Source organism: Pygocentrus nattereri, chromosome 24 (assembly GCF_015220715.1).
Source record: "Pygocentrus nattereri isolate fPygNat1 chromosome 24, fPygNat1.pri, whole genome shotgun sequence".
NCBI lineage: Eukaryota > Metazoa > Chordata > Actinopteri > Characiformes > Serrasalmidae > Pygocentrus > Pygocentrus nattereri.
This window is the reverse complement of record NC_051234.1, coordinates 5229108-5250663: the sequence shown is the minus strand read 5'-3', so window position 1 is coordinate 5250663 and position 21556 is coordinate 5229108. Positions and strand designations below refer to the sequence as shown.

General features: G+C 40.9%; 2 protein-coding genes across 2 annotated transcripts in view; both read left to right on the top strand.

Moving 5' to 3' along the window:
* Positions 1-1540: 1540 nt before the first annotated feature.
* Positions 1541-20042, top strand: LOC108438100 (CD276 antigen-like). The gene is made up of 7 exons (XM_017715674.2): positions 1541-1605; positions 2546-2603; positions 3840-4190; positions 6924-7199; positions 18481-18584; positions 19232-19449; positions 20027-20042. Exons 2-7 carry the CDS (start codon positions 2570-2572, stop codon positions 20040-20042), a joined length of 999 nt encoding a protein of 332 aa, XP_017571163.2. The 5' UTR covers positions 1541-1605; positions 2546-2569.
* Positions 19187-21556, top strand: part of LOC108415248 (CD276 antigen-like) — a 29079-nt gene continuing 26709 nt past the window's right edge. The window contains exon 1 of the mRNA XM_037533952.1: positions 19187-19449. The gene's annotated coding sequence lies outside the window, so the exon portion shown is untranslated. The remainder of the gene's footprint in view (positions 19450-21556) is intronic.

The window sequence follows — 21556 nt, the reverse complement described above, 5'->3', positions numbered from 1 at the left end:
AGGCTTTGGAACATTAATTAACATAGAAACAAAATTACGGTGGCACACAACTTAAGGTGGAACTTCTTTTAAGGTGGCACAGACTTTAAGGTGGAACTGCAATTAACCTAGCACTAAATTTAAGGTGGAACTTCAGTTAAGGTAGCGCTATGTTAAAGGTGGAACGGCTATTAACTTGTCACTAACTTTAAGGTGAGACCTCAATTAATATAGCAAAAAAATTAAGGTGGAACTGCTATTAACATAGCACTAAATATGGCACAGTGTTTAAGGTGGAACGTTAATTAACATAGAAACAAAATGAAGGTGGCACACAACTTAAGGTGGAACTTCTTTTAAGGTGACACAGACTTTAAGGTGGAACTGCAATTAACCTAGCACTAAATTTAAGGTGGAACTTCAGTTAACAAGGCACAAAATTAAAGGAGGCACAGAATTTAAGATGGAACTTTAATCAACATAGCAATGAAATTAACATGGCACAGAGCTTACAGTGGAACATGAAATGACATTGCACTAAATTTAAGGTGGCACACTGTTTAAGGTGGAACCTTTTTAAGGAGGCACAGAACTTAAGGTTGAACTGCAAATAACCTAGCACTAAATTTAAGGTGGAACTTCAGTTAGCAAGGCACAAAATTAAAGGAGGCATAGAATTTAAGGCGGAACTTTAATCAACATAGCAATGAAATTAAGATGGCACAGACCTTACAGTGGAACCCTAACCCTAACATTGCACTAAATTTAAGGTGGCACAGAATTTAAGGTGGAACCTTTTTAAGGAGGCACAGAACTTAAGGTCGAACTGCAAATAAACTAGCACTGAATTTAAGGTGGCACAGAATTTAGGGTTGAACTCTCTTTAAGGTAGCACCAAATGTAAAGTGGAACTTAGTTTAAAGTAGCTCTAAAATTGACACATTAGCACATGGCAACAAATTACCATCAATCACGGATACTACAGCTTCTGCTTTACAACTTTTTCGCAACATGTCAACAACTATCAACAGTTTTCAACCATTTAAACATTTCAACAGCTATCAACCGTTTTTAACCGTTTTATCATTTTAACAACTACCAACCGGTTTCAACCAATTTAACATTTCAACAACCGTCAACCGGTTTCAACCATTTTAACATTTCAACAACCGTCAACCGGTTTCAACCATTTTAACATTTCAACAACCGTCAACCGGTTTCAACCAGTTGAACATTTCAACAACCGTCAACCGGTTTCAACCAGTTGAACATTTAAACAACTATCAACCGGTTTCAACCAATTTAGCGTTTTAACTTACTTAACAGGCTTTTTCAAGCCAACTTAAAGTTCGTTCACGAACTTTCCCCTTCTAGTTTAACTTACTGTTCAAAAGCGACCAATGAACTTACACGAGTCTGTGGAGTTTCTGTGTGTAATGTTGATGGTAAAAATAGCGATAAATCTGAAAAATAAGGTTTTTTTTTTCGGGGTACTGTTCTGCCCGATAGCCCTGAGCGTGTCCCTCCGCCGTGAGGAGTGAAGGAAGCCGCTTTTAGAGACGTTAAAATCTCCAGACTCGCGATGAAAGCGCTCTGAATGACTTTGCGTCGCTATGAGGTAACCTAGTAAGTAATCCCGCTTTAAAAGCGAATTTACTGAGCATGTCTTTAGATTCGTCACCTCAGACGGGAATAACGCCGAAGACACATGGTGCTGATGTAACGTGGTGCTCTGGTTTCATTTCTTAGTAAAAACAGCCAGTTAAAGGGACTCCTCTGTATGTTTGTATAATCCAGTCATTGAGATGCAAGGAAAGTCATTTCGAGTAATTTGACATTAAATAGTTAATTACAATTTTTTACTGATTATACTGATTTTTATTATTTTTTTTACAGTGGTGGTGATGGGAACCAGGCCTCATGATATCTGCAGCACAAATACAGTCATTTTATTTACTGTCCAAAACCTCCAGTGAGTTCTTAGGTTGATAAAGGTTTATTAATGGTAGATTTGAGGGGGTGGTTATTTTGCCTCACTGCACCCTACACGTGTCTCGCTGCCATTCATGGGTTAAAAAAAAGCCTTCTCAAGCCAGTATCCTGGGCATCAAGCATTGTGTTAGTAACCATTTCATGTAAGAACCTTTTGCGAGGGAGCTTTTAGAGGTATTTAGAGTGGTTTATATAGTGTAGTGGGTAACATCTTGGCCATCCATGCTGTAGATTGGGGTTCAGTCCCCACCAGGGTGAACACCCTACACTATACCAAAAAGAGCCCTTGGGCAAGACTCCTAACACTGCCTTCACTTACCTGTGAAAAAAGGAAAAAAAAAAGCAATCAAATTGTAAATTGCTCTGGATGAAAGCGTCTGTTAAATGCCATAAATGTAAAATATCAAGCTCTTCAGACGCCTGGTTCCTATCACCACCACTGTGAACAATTCTGACGGAGCTTCTCTAGAATGGACCATTTAATTATGCAGAAATGTTGAGTTCTCAGTTAATGTCTGTGGAAGGAAATGCAATGGTGACAATTTGTTTTTCTTTCTGCTTTTTCCCCTTCAAGGTACATCACTGCAGCATAAACACTATGTTATTCTATGCATCATGGGCAAAACTGATGGGTAAGATCATTCATCTGCACTTCGGTTCTCTGGTTTCAGGCTTCAGCTTAGAAATGAAAACGTCTGAAATTCAGACTGCACTCCTAAAGCACTGGGAGCCATAGGAAACTAGTGAAAGACTAGAACAAATGCAGACAAATCCATTGTTTCAGCACAGGCATGGTGTCAGAGTTTATTTAACATTTAATAGATTAAATGATTCATATCCTGAAATCTCTTAAATATTACCATATTTGGGAGTTTTAGGAACTAACTGCCAAACGTTTAACTGCCAATCCAACTCCTCCCTTTCCTGTCTGTTGCGGTGGCTCTGGTTTTGTGGTTTTTTTTTTTTTTTTTTATTAAATAAAGAGAAACCACTTTGTTGGGAAGACATTTCCCTTTACAGCAGACACTCTGATCCAAAATTACTTATTAAAGTACTTTGTCCACTCAGAGAAAACATTCTTAGCTAACATGAACATGTTACAGCTAAAATGTTCAATATATCGGTGGGTGATAGATTATTTGCAGATAAATATGCGAAATTAAAATTCTGGACAGTAATTGCAACCAATAACTTGCCGTAGTGACAGAAAACAGTTTAAAGGAGAACTCTTAACGATTTCTCCAAAATTCTATATAATCGATGGTTGAGATGGAAACGGTCATTCAGAGAGGTGTGGAGTAAAATGCGTCAAATGTGCCAGATTGTCGTTCGGGCTACACTTTGCAGGAAGGTAGATTTCCAAGAGGTGGGTTGGTGACCACTGCTCTACAATGAAGCATTGAACATCAAACCACTCTGAATGACTCTGTTTACATCTCAAGAAGTGAATTATTCAGATATTTTTGAAAATTGGAAGTATAATTAGAAGTGGGCAATATGGCCAAAATACAGTATCATAATACTTAAATATTTTCATGGTACACAATACATATTACTATCAATGTGATTTCTCTACAATGATGCACACCCTGCATGGCACTAAATCCAATTAAACAGGACTAATTATGCTGTTAATGTAATGACACATTTTTTTTTTTTAAATATAAACCAGTACTATGATATTGCTCTTTGTATATGTTCACATCAAGCTAGAAGGGTCTAACTCAGCGCTGTGTTAGATTTTCACATCAGTTGTAGTTCAAGACAATGTTATGGCAGTGGTAAAGTGACATATAATAATTTCAATTAACCTGCATCCTCACTTTCCTTCCTCTCTCACCAAGTCTTACGTATATTAATGCTTCCAGTTTACCCTCTTCAGATACCACCAGAAGAAAGGGCAGTAGTCGTACCTCCAGGTGGTAGTGCTGTTTTAAACTGTCCATTTTCAGCGACTTACAGTCTGAATCTTACCAACTTAATCATAAACTGGCAGCATGGAGAGACGGTGGTCCACAGCTTTTATCTAGGTAAAGATCAACTAGGTCGACAGGGACAGATCTACAAGGAACGGACATGCTTGTTTATGGAGGAGGTGTTGAAGGGAAACGCGGCACTTTCACTGAACAATGTCCAGCCATACCATCGTGGAGAATACACCTGCAATGTTCAAAACCTAATGGGACAAACCAAAAAGAGTATACAACTCATTGTGGCAGGTAAGGGATTAACCGCTCAATTTATTCAAGACCGATACCATCGCATCGTAAGTTTGAACATCCCTGGTCAAATGTTAATTGAAACAACACCAAACTTGAATATGGCATTTTTCTGCAAATGTTGGTGTATAACGTGTTTATTGGCTGAAAATGGCCCATAACTTTTGAACACATTTTATGTTCCTCAATATGTTGAATTCAGCAAATAAACAATAATTCTGGATTAAAATGTATAGACATGCTCACTGTAGAGGATGTGTTAACTTTATTTTCAGTTAGAAAATCAACAAAACGTGTTCTTTGACGAGGGTGCACAAACCTTTGCATATGACTGTGCATCCAGTGTCTGGCAACATCACTGCTGCACTGAGAATGAACCATGTCCAAAATAGTATCTGGTCAACAGTGGTCCTGTTGTCAGACGCTGACCAATAATGAATAAAATGCAGCTGGCAATGTTTGCAGTAATGGATGACCTACAGTCTGTGATTTTCTGCTATATTGGTTTTGCAGAATACATAAAGTGACCACTGAGTGGAAGTTGATGTTATAAAAAAGTGGACAGTAACTGTATGTTGCTTTATAGCACAGAAATTGTGTACATTGTGGCAAGAAAGCTATAAATGCTCTTCTTCAAATGACTGAATATCTGGTTCCTTAGTCCTGTTTCTGTTTGTATTGAGTCAATTTTGCCTCTATTTTGAAAAGCCTATAAAAGTATAAAATCTTTGGATAGTAAAAAATAAAGCAATAAGCCATGACAGGCCATGTATTACCCTGATTTTTGTCATGAGTAAAGGGTGCCTAAAACCCCATTTGTCTGTGGTAAAATCACTAAGGTAGTGTGAGTCACATTGAAGTGTGAGTGACAAGTGATGAGTGGCATAACTATTCTGGCTCACACTGAACTCACCTCTTTCCTTACATCCTAACAAGGTTTAGCAGCGTTAAATCACGTCCACTCCACACAACCACAGCGCTGTGTTACAGCACTCAGTCATATTTTAGTATTAGTGCATTCCCAAGCAACAAAAGTGAAAGAAAGAAGTGGGTTCCGCTAGACGGTTGTGCCTTGCTTTATAAAACGGTGAACGAAATGATAAAAACACACAATTTTTCAACATTTAATCTAAGGTGTTAGATTAATATAATAATAATAATTATATCATAATATAAGATATTATAATTGAGTGTATCCACCAAGAAATGCAGGTTCTTTAGAGTATGTTGAATTCATGGACTAGGACTTGAACCCTTCTAAACAGGACATGAACACTATTTAATGGAAAACCCTTTGCTTTACATGCAGTCATTGCCCACAAAATGAAGTAAAAAAACTGAGATATTAATAAAGGAGTTGTCTAGCCTGTTCGCTATCTTTTAGCCTGTACACTGTACTCAGTCTAATTATTATTATTATTATTATTATTATTATTAACAAAATAAGTCATCTCTTATGCGGGCCACCCAAGAGCAATATTAAAATCAAACATTATTCCATTATCACCACAATGACTTGGAGACGTGGTGCAGTAATACAGAATTCACATGTGAGCCGGTCATAAGTGAAGGTTTAGTGATTGTTTTACAGGCGTTTAAATGTGGCTCAGCCAGTCAGATTTTAGGACAAACTGCCCATTTTGTAATGCATGTTTTGGTAGTTACTGGCCTTAGATTTCTTAGCTCACTGATGGGTGCCATTTCGTTTTGAGTTTTGATGCCTTTTCCTACTGAGTGAATTTATTAGTCAGAGTGCATGAACACGAAGTTTACATCCAAACACAAAGGCCCTTCTGCCTCAAAGTTAAATAGAATTTACACACAAGTTGACCAGACGCAGGTTGTCCAAATCCTGAGGGGAACCCTTCTTGGCCTTCAGGCAAAGCCTAATGATTTTTGGGAAATATCTATTTTATTTCATATGGATGGGACCAGTTTTGTGAAGGATAAAAACGGCACTTTAGTCTTCTGGACGTCCCAGATATGTGTCGGACTGAATACAAGCGGCAGCTTAATCGGGGTTTATAGAAATTGAAAACAGTGGTGGCAGCTCTGTTAGCCTCCCTGCTTAAAGCGTCACTGTGAAACTGCTACAAAATAAACTCTACACTAATATGTCTGTCATAAGCTTTAAATAACATATGTAGTGTCTTTTTTAGAAGTTTCAAATATTTGCATTTAATCTAAAACTGTTCTTTTCAAAAATTTCTCTTGTCTTAAATGTATGGAGTCAAATTAGGGTCTTTAATGGTGACAAGAAAAAAAATATATCGCAAATATAAGATTAGCATTTTGCATTTTACGTTCCGGTTTTGTTTTTGCAATACTTTCCCTCTTTTGCGTTTCTTTCTTTTGTTTGCGTTTCACATTTTATGTTGCTGCTTTTTTTGCAATACTTTCTCCCTTTTGCGTTTCTTTCTTTTGTTTGCGCGTCACACTGCTTTTCATGGCGTCTCGCATTTTACGTTCCTCTTTTTTTTTTGCGCTTCTCTCTTTTCTCTTTTATAATGCTCTTTTCAGCATTATTGCTGAGCTGGGTTTTTCCTCTTTTTTTTGACTTAGTTTTGGCATTTATGTTCAAAAGTAAAGGGCTAGCTCTAATAGTCATGGTTGTCAATGCACTTGCACCAAACTGTTGTGTTAAGTTATCTCAAATAAATGTATGTAAACATGATGCACTTCTCTCTGCTCAGTGATTTAATATGCCTAATGAGTCTTTCCCTCCAATCCCAGCTCCTTATGGAGAACCACAGATGGCTGTTCACTACACCTGCAACTATGTAGTTGTTACCCTGTCGTCATCTCAGGGTTTTCCTGAGCCAACTGTGTCTTGGAAGCATCCAGATGGGAGAAATGTCACAACCACAGAGCTGGACACTGAGGGGTTCTACAGAGTACAGAGCAACCTGACATTGAGCCTCAACACTACACAGACTGTTGTCGTTGAGATGAGACTGGAAATACTTTTGCAAAGTTTCATCAAGGAAATAACACTTCATCCCCTACAAGGTATGACATGGCCTGTTGACCAGGTGCACTGTTATCCAGTTGACTGGTTTCCTTAGTTATAATTGCTTTCTCTGTCAAACTTTCACTTCTGGCTATCTGGTAGCATCTGTAACATGCCAAAAGATGAAAAAAGTACAAAAAAGTATTTAGAAGCGCACAGAAGAAACATTTAAACTTCCATCCATCCATCCATCCATTTTCTAAGCCGCTTCTCCGTCAGGGTCGCGGGGGGGAGCTGGAGCCTATCCCAGCAGTCTTCGGGCGGAAGACAGGATACACCCTGGACAGGTTGCGAGTCCATCGCAGGGCAGACACACAGACACAGACAGTCACTCACACACTCACACCTAGGGACAATTTAGCACACCCAATTGGCCTGACTGGATGTCTTTGGACTGTGGGAGGAAACCGGAGAACCCGGAGGAAACCCACGCAGACATGGGGAGAACATGCAAACTCCACACAGAGAGGACCCCGGTCACCCGGCCGGGGAATCGAACCCAGGCCCTCCTTGCTGTGAGGCGACAGCGCTACCCACCACGCCACCGTGCCGCCCACATTTAAACTTTTTAAAAAAAATTTAAATTAAAACACGCAGGTTTTTGCTGCGGACATGTATGTCTAAGACTTGACAAAATGAGTAAACTCTGTTTACAAATCAGGGAAATCATTTAGGCACTCTACATGAAGGCAGTAATACAGGTTTCTACTAAGAATGTTGTTTTAAGCATTGGAAACTGCCCTTTCAGACGAACTAACACTGGAGCTAGAACCTGTGTTTTGTTTTTGTTTTTCACACAAGATCTTTCAGGAGACTATAATGAGAGAATGGATTATGTACAATATTTATCTTGAATTATGAGCATGAGCATTGTATCATGGCTAATTTGTTATCAGCAGTAACAAGCTGACTTGTTAGCTAACCAATCTTGACCTCTTCAACTCCTTGAGACCACCAGTGGTTCCAAAACACACTTTCATATTTCATAAGCTCCATTCAGAAGCTGGGCGTCGTGTGAGGCTGTAGCTCTTCTCTCCAGTCTAATAGACGGTGATGTCATTTTAAACCCTTATAATAAAAGAAGCTGAACTCAGTTTGTTTTTCTACTGAAAGTCGACCCGTTTTCCCCCAAATCTGGGCTCTAAACTATAAACACACGGCGTCTCTTCAGTGATCTGCTCTGGAAACTTTACTTTTAGAAAATAACACAAAGAGCGTCTGAGATTTTTGGCTTTCAGCAGTAAGTTGTAAGCTTATAGTGATATGTGTATATCATAAAACACGTTCTGTTCATTTGAAGCGAGCTTTTACAAAATAAATAAATAAAAAGATTTACATTTATTTCATGCAGTTACTGAATAATTTGCCTTACAATTTGGTCATGTAAGTTCAGATGGAAAAACCAAGATATACCCTGAAGAATAAGAGGTTAACGTTTTTCCTGTAACTTTATTTATTGTAACGTCATTTTATAATCATTTTTGATAAATGCTCTAATCCACATCAAGGTGAGTTTACTCTACAGCCAGTATAAATCTGTCTGTTCATAGATTTATCACTGAGCTGTGAGTGTTGTTAATGCAAAACCTTAGCAGCTGAAGGAATTAACCTGTGTCAGGCATTGTACATTCCTCAGTAACACCATTCCATTCTAATTATACTGCCACTGCCATTCTCACTGCAGGTTTGTTTTGAGGAGACTTGTCAAAGTTTTTCCTTTGCTTGAGTTGCTTTATTAGGTATGCTGTAGTGTACACCACATGCTATGTTTAAGTAATTTTTCAACCCTTCTCTTTCCTATACAGGTTGTTGCGTAAGTAATGCTGCACATGTCAGAAGTAGATTTTTTCTTATTCTTACTCTAACAGCATTTATTTTGCTATTGATCTTCTTATTAAAACAAACTACCATCGATCAGACGGCTAAGCCATTTTGTAGACAGGCTGAACATGAGAAAAGGTAAATCAGGAGCTCTCGAGTCGTGCAGCTGTTTTAAGTGTTGGCTCCATCATCTGGAAATTGTGGGTTTGATTCGTGGTGATGCCACAGCCATCCATCCACATCCATCCATCTAGGCACCTCACAATTCAATTACGATTTAGTGGACTGCGATGCGATTAAAAAAACGATTATTGATGCATCTTTTATTCTATACAGGATTTCTCACTGTGAGGACTTGGTACTTTTAAAGCAAAGTATTTCTAATGATCTATAATGAATTTACTTCCAATATCTTTCATTAATAAAACAATGGGAAGTGGTGTGGCAAGTCAACTGGAAGGCTCTCATTCACTGCTTTTGTTTGCACATGAGACGCTGCTGCCACTCATCTGTGATCAAAGGTGCAGTTACGGTGAGAAGTTCATAGAAGCCAAAGTGCTTCCATACGCTAACTTAGGCTTTGGCAGCATATTTTTACAGCCCTTTTTTAAACAGCTAAATTTGATTTTTAGGTAAAAAATTAAATATTCCTCCTTTTGCAGTAAAATAAAGCTGTGCTGATCGTTCAATACAGTGTTAACAATGGATGGTCTTAAACACTTTAAATTCACCACCCTATAACCCTGAAGGTTCACATGCAGACTGTTCACATAACTCAATATTGTCTAGCTAACGTTATGAAATGGCAAAGAGATTTTTCCTGATACATTTAATCTGCAACGAGAGACTGTCAAACACTAGAAAGTTTGAAAGGGAATATTCAAACAAATAGCTGGCAAATGAGAAGCTGACTTTAGCCTCGTAAAGCATATACTGGCACATATTGGGCATTTAAGTGTTGTGGCTCCCAAGGTAGTTAGATTTTTCCTGAAGTGACAAAATGGCTATTCGTGACAACCGAAATGTTGACTCCTGACCTAACCTAACTTTTAACTTGGACGGAGTTGGTCGGATTTCTTGCTCATCCAGCTGTTTGTGTTACGTGCTTTCACAGACTGTCTGGGCGCTGTACATGCACAATTCCAAATTCCACCCTTTGCGTTCCGTCAACATCACGTTATCAATTTAAATTTAGAAAATCAATTTTTGACATTTGTTAATCGATTCAGAATTGTCCGAGTTCGCATTGCGATGCATCCAAGAATCAATTTTTCCCCACCCCTGATCAATGTGGCCTCGCTTAGCACTTAAACTCCAATCTTACTTTTTGCAACTCACCAGGTGAGCTGACCAGTATTTTTAGTGCCTTGTACTCACAGCAAAGGATGGCTGTGGCATCGCAGGGAATCAAGCTCCTGGGGCCATATTACAGAAACTTCTTAAGTGTAAAATCTTATCCGATTAATCGCCACAACAACTTCAGTTAGGACTGAATTTAGGAGTGAAGCTCTTTAGGAATTCAGTCTTATTCTAAATCCATATAAGTATTACAGAACAGTATTACAGACACATTAGATTAGATTAGATTAGATTAGATTCAACTTTATTGTCATTGTGCAGAGTACAAGTACAGGGCCAATGAAATGTAGTTAGCATCTAACCAGAAGTGCAATATATAACATTATTTACATAAAGTGCGGTGGTAACAGTGACCAGTGCATAAATATAACTGTTATATACATGTGTGTACAAGTGAAATGTGAAATATGTAATATAAAATATGAAACATGCAATATAAAATATACAGTGTTATATATGCAGTGTTATATGTATCTATATATCTATGTATTAAGTTTATATACAGGAATGTACATATTGAATATATAGTATATAATATACATATATACATAACACATACATAAAGTGAGATATGCAGTAATATGAATGTAGGTTATTATATACACATACGTATACAAATATAGACATGTAGATATAATAGATACTGTACAGATCAGGGAGCAGCAATACAAATGAAAGTTGTATGAATGAAGTATATCATCAGTGCAGAAGGTGTAGGAAGTGCAGTTTTTTAAAGTGACTGTGTAGCGTTCGTCAGGATAACCACCTCAGGAAAAAAGCTTTTCCTAAGCCTGCTGGTGCGGGAGCGGAGGCTCCTGTAACGCCTGCCAGATGGTAAGAGGCTGAAAAGTCTATGATTTGGGTGGGTAACATCTTTGATGATGTTTCTTGCCCTGCCCATGCAGCGTTTGTAGTATATGTCCTCGATGGTGGGTAAATCGGTGCCTGTGATGCGCTGCGCCGTTTTTACTACCCGCTGGAGTGCTTTGCGGTCAGCAGCGCAGCAACTGCCGTACCATACAGAGATGCAGTTGGTGAGTATGCTCTCAATGGTACAGCGGTAAAAGTTCACCAGGATCCTGGGAGACAGGTGAGGTTTCTTGAGGTTCCGCAGAAAATAAAGGCGCTGCTGCGCCTTTTTGATGAGGACGAAGGAGTTCAAGGACCAGGTGAGATCCTTGGAGATGTGGAGACCAAGGAACTTGAAGCTGGACACCTGGTCCACTGCAACTCCACTGATGGAGATCGGGGTGTGAGCCTGGTTCCTAGTCCGTCTGAAGTCCATGATGATCTCCTTTGTTTTGTGCGTGTTGAGTGCCAGGTTGTTGTCATGGCACCATGAGGAGAGATGCTGTACTTCGTCCCTGTAGGCCGTCTCATCATTATCTGTGATCAGGCCTATCACCGTGGTGTCATCTGCGAACTTGACTATGGTGTTTGAGCCATAAACAGGTACACAGTCATGGGTGAAGAGGGAGTACAGTATCGGACTCAAAACACAGCCTTGTGGAACGCCAGTGTTCAGGGTGATGTGTGATGAATGGAGATTGCCTAATTTAACAGACTGGGGTCTGTTAGTCAGGAAGTCCAAAATCCAGTTGCAAAGTGATGTGCTGATGCCCAGATGGTTGAGCTTGGATATCAGCATGGACGGGATCACTGTGTTAAATGCTGAACTGAAATCAATGAAGAGCATTCTCACATATGAGTTCTGACAGTCCAGGTGGGTCAGTGCAGTGTGTAGTGCTGTGGAGATGGCGTCCTCAGTGGATCTGTTGCTCCGATATGCGAACTGGTTTGGGTCCAGCGTAGCAGGTAGGCAGAACTTCAGGTGGGAAAGAACTAGTCTTTCAAAGCACTTGGAGATGATTGGGGTGAGTGCAACAGGTCGGAAGTCATTCAGGGCTGAAGCAGTTGAGTGATGGCCGTGGCCGCACCCCGCGGCAAGCCTGATTCCGTGGCCCCGCCTCCGGACCCACCGCCAGTCGCACCGCCTCAGGACCCGCCGCCAGTCTCTATGGACGTCGTAGCAGGCCCGCCTGCCCCCGTGGACTTTACAGCCCCTTTGTTCCCGCCCATCCCGCCCTCGACTGTCTCTGTTCCCCGTGGTCCTTCTGTTCCTTCGTTTCTGCCCTGTTCGGTCCCTGGTTTTGTCCTGTTCCCTGCTGTTGTCTTTTCTTTCCTGTTTCTGTCTGTGTGCCTGTTTCCGTTCCTGTGTCTGTCTTGGTGCCTGTTCCCCTGTCTTTTGCGTGGTCTGTCGTTCGTTCTTGTTTTCCTTGTCCTGTTTCTCCGGTCGTCCCTCGTTCGGTGTCGTTTTGTGTTGTGCCTCCTCGTCCTCCCTCCATCTTTCGTCCTCGTTTTGTTTCATCTGTTCCTGTTTCCCGTTCTGTGTCTGATTGGCTCCTCCCACTCCATGTGCGTTTGTTTTGGTTTTGTAACTCCGCCCTGATTGTTATCACCTGTTATCTTCATACTAATAATGTAATGTTTGCCTCCGGTGTCGACCATAGGAGGATGGGTTCCCCTTCTGAGTCTTGGTTCCTCTCAAGGTTTCTTCCTCTTTTAGGGAGTTTTTCCTTGCCACCGCTGGCTTGCTCATGGGGGCTCGGACCCGAATTTTCTTTCTTCTTTTCTCTTCTCTCTGTAATACTGATTGTTCTGTAAAGCTGCTTTGTGACAACACCTGTTGTAAAAAGCGCTATATAAATAAATTTTGCTTGCTTGCTTGCTTGCTGTCCCTCATTTTCCCTGTGTATTTAAGCCCTGTGTTTGTCCCTTGTGTTGAATAGTACAAGGAAATATTAAATATAAATTTTTTTTTAAATCATATGCCCATTTAGAATTTGATGCCAACACATTCCAAAAAAAAGGGGTGTGAAAAGCTGGTAAAGTTGTGCAATGTTTAAAGAAGTTAGTTGATTGCTGGTAACTGCTGCTTGTAAAATGACTGTGTATAAACAAACAAACAAACAAAAAAAGCGTCCCAAAGAGTTTTTTTCAGAAGTAAAGCGGAGTTCACCACTCTGTGAAAGACTACATGAACAGATATTTTTAAACATGTTTCATGATCTACGATACATAACATTAAAAGATTCAGATTATGTCTGTATGCAAGGGACAAGTCCAAAAAAAAACAGTATTTGCTGGCCATGATCTTTGTGCCCTCAAATGGCAACTAAAACCAGACACGATTCTGACACAAACACTTTTGTGGCACCATTTAAGGTGGACCAGGAAAATCGAAAGAGAAGCTGACATATGGCATGGCATACCTCCTCCACCAAACTTTTCAGTTGGCACAGTGCAGTCAGGCAGGTAAAGTTCTCCTGGCCACATAGAGAAACCTGATTTATCACGCCAGAGAATACATTTCCACTGCCCAGTAGTGGCACTTTACTCCATGCGATGCTTGGCTTTGTGCTTGATGTAAGGCTTGCATGCAGCTGATTGACCATGGAAACCCATGACATGTAGCTCTGCACAGTTTTTGTGCTGATGTTGATGCCAGAGGAGGTTTGGAACACTGCAGTTATTGAGTCAGCAGAGCGTTGGTGACTTTTATGTGCAATGAGCCTCAGCACTCGGCGACCCCACTGTCAGCTGAGTTGTTGTGGCTCCTAAATGCTTCCATTGTTAATAATACCACTCACCAATTGTGGAATATCTAGGAGGCAAGAATTTTCATGAACTGACTTGTTACAATGGTGACATTCAAATACAGCACCACGTTCAAATTCTGTGACTTCTTTAGAACGAAACATTCTTTTACAAATGTTTGCAAAGACAAAGTTGCTTGATTTTATACACCTTTGGCAATGGAAATGAAACACTTAATAAATTGATTGAGGTGTGTCCCAATACTTTTGTCCATATAGTGTAGCTCTGGCTGCATTCTGAAAAAATATGCCATATTCATATAGGATACGTCATCCAGGTATCTTTTGTGTGCTGGAGGCATTCATGTTAGTCACATACTGCATTCTACTTGCTACTGTTGAGCAGAATCAGTGCACAAGCAGAATGGAGTAGGATGATTGCTGATGCCTACATCATTACCACAGCAAGCCATGGAGGTAGGTTGATTTCTGGACACATAAATCCAATCTGATCACTTGCAAATAATTGTGCGGACAGTTGTCTCAAAAGATCTGATTTGAGCAACAAATCCATTTTGCCTGCAGTCTGGAGGAGAAGCAGGTGAGGAGTTTTTTTTTGTTGTTGTTGTTATGTATTTGTTATATAGGTAGTTCGCTCACTTTTGCTTGGGTTTGGGTGGTCAAACTGTTGTGTTTATTTTGTATATCCATTACAGGGAACACACTACTGCACAATTTAATGCACAATCACTCTTTATTTAATGAATTTAACATTTTGAGAAAAAAAATTATTTATATAATATAAAATAGAAAGAATAAAAGTTAGTTTTTACCCAGTATGTAAAAAACTCAAATTTGTGCATTAACTTTGCAGACAATTCCATATTTGTTTGTCCCTGTATAAAATGTGTGAACATATTTTCAGAGAATCAGTAAATCAGCAAAATCCACAGAGCAGAAATTGTTGCCATCGTTTATAGTACAATTTACTAAATCATCAACATTTAAATAATAAAGATTGAAAGAAAGAAAACACATTGATTGTCCTATTTGCAGTACCACAATGAAAAGAGACATTTCAAGTTTATAAAGTACTTCATAGAGAGTGAATAGAAAGAAACCAAATACAGAGGAAGGAAAAAAGCTTGAATAATATACAAAATTTGGCAGGAATGGACCATAAATAAGCAAATCACAAAGACAATAGAAAAAAATTGTGGTGACGGTTAAAAGTAACCATAAAAAAAGGAATAAATCATGCATGTCCATATGCTGATCTAAGATCCAGTCGTAAGTTAGTAATCTTACTTTGAGAGGATGGGTTAACATGGGCCAATGTTGGTAGTTTTTTTTTTCTTTTGTACAATATATTGCCAAAATATTCGCTCATCTGCCTTAACATGCATATGAACTTGAGTTACATCCCATTCTTAATCAATAGGGTTTAATATGATGTCAGCCCACCCTTTGCAGCTATAACAGCTTCCACTCTTCTGGGAAGGCTTACCACAAGGGTTAGGAGTGTGTTTATTGGAATTTTTGACCATTCTTCCGGAAGCACATTTGTGAGGTCAGACACTGGTGTTGGATGAGAAGGCCTGGCTCTCAGTCTCTGCTCTAATTCATCCTAAAGGTGTTCTAGCGGGTTGAGGTCGGGACTCTGCAGGTCAGTCAAATTCTTCCACACCAAACTCACTCATCCGTGTCTTTATGGACCTGCTTTGTGCACTGGTGCACAGACATGTTGGAAAAGGAAGGGGCCGTGCCCAAACTGTTCCCACAAAGTTGGGAGCATGAAATCATCCACAATCTCTTGGTACTGAAGCATTAAGAGTTCTTTTCACTGGAACTAAGGGGCCGAGCCCAGCTCCTGAAAAACAACCCCACACCATGATCCCCCCTCTTCCAAACTTTACACTTGGCACAATGCAGTCAGACAAGTACCGTTTACACTGCTTACATATGACTGCTCACCTATCCATCCAGGCTGTCATATTGTGAAGTTTGCGGACGACACAGCAGTGGTTGGATGCATCACAAACAGAGATGAGTCCAACTACAGGCAGGGGGTGGAACACCTGGAGGGTTGGTGCAGAGAAAACAACCTCTGCATCAACGTAAAGAAGACGAAGGAGATGATTGTGGACTTCAGAAGGGGCCATCATGACCACCTCCCTCTGCACATTGGAGGTTCTGAGGTGGAAGTGGTCGACAGCTACAGGTACTTGGGTGTGCACCTGAGCAGCAACCTCACCTGGAGCAACAACACTTCCACTCTGGTCAGGAAGGCACATCAGCGGCTCTACTTCCTCAGGAGGCTGAGACGAGCTGGACTCGGGAGGGCAGTCCTCACCTCCTTCTACAGATGTGTGGTGGAGAGCGTTGTGTGCTCCAGCATCAACGTGTGGCATGGAAGCTGCTCTGCTGCAGATAGGAAAGCACTGCAGAGGGTGGTGAAGGCTGCACAGAGGATTGCTGGAGTCAGCCTCCCCAGCACCACAGACATTTACACCTCCAGATGCAGGAAAAGGGCTGCCTGCATCAGGAAGGATCCCACCCACCCAGCACATGCACTTTTTGTCCCGCTCCCCTCAGGCAGGAGGCTGCGGAGCATCAAGTGCAAAACAACCAGACTCAGAAACAGCTTCATACCAGAAGCTGTAAGGCTCCTAAATTCCAACTGACACTTACAAGAACAAGTACTGTTACAGGCACTGTCACTTTAAACCGCACTGAGACACTTTATCTAGACACTTTATCCACTGCTCTAAGTCAATATCATGCTGCTATAGCAAACTTGCACTCTGGACTTCATATTGCTGCTAACTTCCTACTCTCCCTCTCTTGTGTACTTCTATTTATTTATCTATTTTAATAACAGCTCTTGGGTGTAAACTGGACTATGAGATCTTAATTTCGTTCCACCTCATGTACCATGTGATGCGAATGACAATAAAATCTCCTTGAATCCTTGAATCCTTGAATCCTTCTCCTGGCAACCGCCAAACCCAGACTCATCCATCGGATTGCCAGATGGAGAAACGTGATTGGTCACTCCAGAGAACACATCTCCACGGCTCTAGAGTCCAGTGGCCTTGCCTTACACCACTGCATTCGGCACTTTGCATTGCGTTTGGTGATGTAAGGCTTGGATGCAGCTGCTTGGCCATGGAAACCCATTCCATGAAGCTCTCTACGCTGTTCTTCAGCTAATCTGAAGACCACATGAAGTTTGGAGGTCTGTAGTGATTGACTCTGCAGAAAGTTGGTGACCTCCGTCATTAATGGAGTGAAATAAACAAGGAAGGGATGTGTATTTAAGTAAAAAATCGGAACAGATAAAAATGCAAAAACAGGAAAACACACATAACATAAGGTTAGGAATGTAATGTAAGGTTCCTAATATGGAACGGGATCAGCCTTGGCATTTACGTCTTAAACTGTTTCTTAATACATATTGCAATATGGGGTCGTGGGCTGGAAGTTAGGGAGCTGGCCCTGTGACCGGAAGGTTGCTGGTTCGATCCCCAGGGCGGACAGTCCATGATTGAGGTGTCCTTGAGCAAGACACCTAACCCCCAACTGCTCCCCGGGTGCTGTGGATAGGGCTGCCCACCGCTCCGGGCAAGTGTGCTCACTGCTGCCTAGTGTGTGTGTTCACTAGTGTGTATGTGGTGTTTCACTTCACGGATGGGTTAAATGCAGAGGTGGAATTTCCCTGGTTGTGGGATCAAAAAAGTATCACTTTTTCACAAAAATTGTAATAGTTAATAATATTAAATAATATAATAATATTAATAATAAAACGTCCGACAACCACGTAATGTTCCTGGGCAGTAATACAAAAATGTAATTCTTGGATCTTAATGATTCCCAGCTGGTAAGAGAAACTGTACTTTTGTCTTTTACTGTAAGATGAATCATTATGATCACTGATGTACTCTCAGACATTACTGAATGTTGGGATGACACAGCACATGATGTTGTACAACCGGTAATGTGCACCACCTCCAAATCATTCAAATCATACATTTTATTTATTTTATTATTTTGCCAGGAATTCACTAATAATATTATTAATTCAGTAGAAAGTCTTCTTAGTTCAAATCCATTTAGGAGGATAATGGCGTCTTGGCAGAGTGATACAGTGTTTGTGAAAAACCTGTGATGTTATGACGAAATAACAATGTGGTTAGAACACTATCGCTCTGTTTAGAGGTTTCAAATCTTTGACTATTGCAGCATGTATTTCAGTGCAAATGCATTGTTTTTGTTATCTCCATGATTCCACAGAATATAGGAATTCGAGTTTAGAGTCTGTGTAATAATGTGACTCATAAGAGACGATGGCTGATCAGCAGCCAGCAAAAAATCTGAAAAGTGATGTTTGTAAAAGAAATCAAATTCAATAGGAGGGCTGTGATTTCAATGTAAATGGTGGTAATTTTATTGGAAAAAGTGACGCTGATGTTTAATGAGGCTTTTCTGTGTGACTGACTCTCAGTGCTGAGGTTCACTCAAGACCAGAGGATCTCTCAAGTCATGGCTGCATGCAAAGAAGCTCATCACTGGAGACGTTTTTGGATTTCAAAACATCAGCAAATGATGGTGAGATTATTCTTTTGCTCTTTCTTCTCTGAGTCACAACCTAAATGTCAGCTGAGTAACCAAGCAAGATAAACCAAGCAGGATATTTTCATCGTTAAATTTAAAAATAGCACTTGCATCCTGCCCCAGTGCCTCCTACGCTACAGAATGCAAGACTAAACAAGGATGCAGCAAGTCTTGCTCTCTCCCAAGAGGGAGAGCTTGAATATCTGGGAAAATTATTCTCAACTCTCTTCTCCTTCCTTTGTTGATGTCTACCCCTAGTGAGTACAATGGTGAAGAAGCACTTCTGAGGGTTTTTTCACGCAGCACAGATTTTACCTTCAGTATTTACAATGTCCTCCTCCACTGGACATTGTAAAGGTTTCATGGACTTTTTTCAGAGGCATGGCCCTAGAGTAGGCTGATATTACGCTCGAGAGAAGGGCTAAAGAGGCAAGGACTGTGGAGGGATTTTTAAAATTGCTGCAAGAATGATTTTTTTGGTTACCATGCAAAAAGCTGCTTCTTGAGGCCTCTGCTAAGCCACAAGAGCTGAGGACGTCGGTGCAGCCCAGCGTGCACCCGAGGACATCACGGCAGGCCTGCCTGCACCCAAGATGTCAGTGCAGCTCAGTCTATGTACGCTCTCAACATCTCCTTGCCAGCTGGCTTCTGAGTCTCTTGATGAGCCCGTGGCTTCTGAGTCTCCTGCCCGCAGTTTCAGCATCTCCAGACCTGCCTGTGGTCTGCTGTTCCTGCTCCCAGGGCCGCTCCCGTTCCTGCTCCCAGGGTTGTTCCTGTTCCTGCTCCCAGGATTATTCCTGTTCCTGCTCCCAGGGCCGCTCCAGCTCAGCCTCCTGTATCATCTGCTGTCCTGTCTCAGGTCCAGTTACCTCTTTGTTCTCCAGTCTAATCTTCAGTTCTCCCTCCTATCTCATCTCCAGTCCAGTGTCCTGTTCTCATTCCACTTCCTTCTAAAACCATGTCTCCAGTCTTGTCCTCTTCTGTCCAGCCCGTAGTCTGGACAGTCCATACTCAGTTGCTTTGTCTTGCATTGTGTGTCTATATATCTGATGTTGTTGCTTGTTTCCCCTTGTTGTTGGTTTTGTTTCTTTTTAGTTCTTGTTTACTTTGTTTTGCCTTGTAATGGATTTGTCTGTTCCACTCACTTCTGCCACGTTTTTGAAATCTGAATCGTGTTTTAATGAAACCAACTCGCACTTGCATCCTGAGAATAAATGACAGCGAGTAGCCAGGGGAATAGCAAGCTTACCTCAAAAGTTGTTTTCTAATATGAGCTGAGCAAATTAACCAAATGTAAAAAAGGCAGAGCGGACGGGGCTGAAGAGACGAGCATATGAAAGGAAATGCAAAAAGAAAGCACAAAAAGATGAGTGATTTTAAACTGTTTTTTCCACTTATTTTCACCTCTTTCCTTGACATTCTCCTTCTTTGTGTAGGTGGCATATCTTCTAATGGACTCCCCTTACATAAATATTTCCTTAAAAATGAATAACTTGCTCTTAATTAGAAATGGACTGATCGAGGGCAGGGATGGATCTTCTGGGGAAAGATTGTTGATATTTGAGCTTAACAGCAAAACAAACAAGTCTCTCCCTTCAATGCTGCTTCAGAGGCTCCACTCCCCAAACTCATGGACGTGCATTGCCAAGGCAAATGATGCTGTGCTAGCAAACTTATTATTTTATCTTTGTAGCCATAAAACCCTTTGCAAGTGTTGTACAGACAAAAAAAGTTAACAAACTGTCACTACAGTTGCTACTGTGAAGTTAAACAGTTGGCATTAGCTACACCATATGGACAGAAGTATTGGGATTCTTAATCATTGAATTCAGCTACTTCAATCAGTCCCATTGCCACAGGTGTATATAATCAAACACCTAGCCATGCAGTCTGCCTTTACACATGTTTGTAAAGAATTAGTTGTTCTAAGGAGCTGACTGAATTTGAGTGTGGTGCTGCAGTATCATGCCACTGTTGCAACAAGTCAGTTCACACAATTTCTTCCCTACTAGATGTTCCACAATGAACTGTAAGTAGTATTACTGAAATGCAGAAGCGTTTAGGAATAACAGCAACGCAGCCATGACGTGCCAGACCACATAAATTTACACAGCGTAGTCCTGAGATGCATTGTTCATAATATCACGATCATTCTGCTGGCTCAGTACCTGCAGAGTTCCAAACCTTCTCTGGCTTTAAGATCAGCACAAAAACTGTGCACCAGGAGCTTCATGGTGTTATGACCAAAGCTCAAACAAGCTGGATTGAAGGCTTCAGGGACAGGCATTAGCCAAAATAACAAACAAAACAACTAATGATTCCCAACTTACTAAACTACAAACAAAAGAAACCAAGAGGCATACAGGCTACCCTAACTCTCTACCTTAAACAGGAGAAAAGGTAACCAACACAACACAGCACCTGTCCCCTACTTTCACCCAGCCTCCAAAGCGTAATCAAACAGTCACAGTTGTAACAATAGCTAAGCAGATAAAAAGCAAAGCAGATAAAAGTGAAGCGTGCCGGGCTGGTCTGGTCTGGTCTGGACAGGTGTTCTTTCAGGTCAAGTCAGAGGGGTGAAACGCCCTAAACATCTATCAAGATGGTGGCTCAGCAACCTCTGATACTGTCTGGCGCCTCCAAGTGGCAAATTATGCATCTGCACAAAACAATGGGAAAAGCACACAAAATGGCCAAGAACAGACACAAAGAAGGGCAATTACGACTGAGGGTCATAACAATGGCATGGGTTTTCATGGCCGAACAGCTGCATGTAAGCCTTACATCACCAAGCATTAATGCCAAATGTTTGATGGAGTGGAGTAAAGCCCACCAACTGGACTCTGGAGCAGTAAAAATGTATTCTGTGGACTAATGGATCACACTTCTCTATCTGTCAGTCTGATGGACGAGTCTAGGTTTGGTGAATGCCAGGAGAATTTTACCTCCCTGACTGCATTGTGTCA

Coding starts and splice junctions, on each gene's coding strand:
- LOC108438100 (XM_017715674.2), top strand. CDS start 2,570: ATGTTATTCTATGCATCATGGGCAAAACTGATGG. Junction 2,604..3,839: donor ATCATGGGCAAAACTGATGG/GTAAGATCATTC, acceptor TAATGCTTCCAG/TTTACCCTCTTCAGATACCA. Junction 7,200..18,480: donor AACACTTCATCCCCTACAAG/GTATGACATGGC, acceptor ACTGACTCTCAG/TGCTGAGGTTCACTCAAGAC.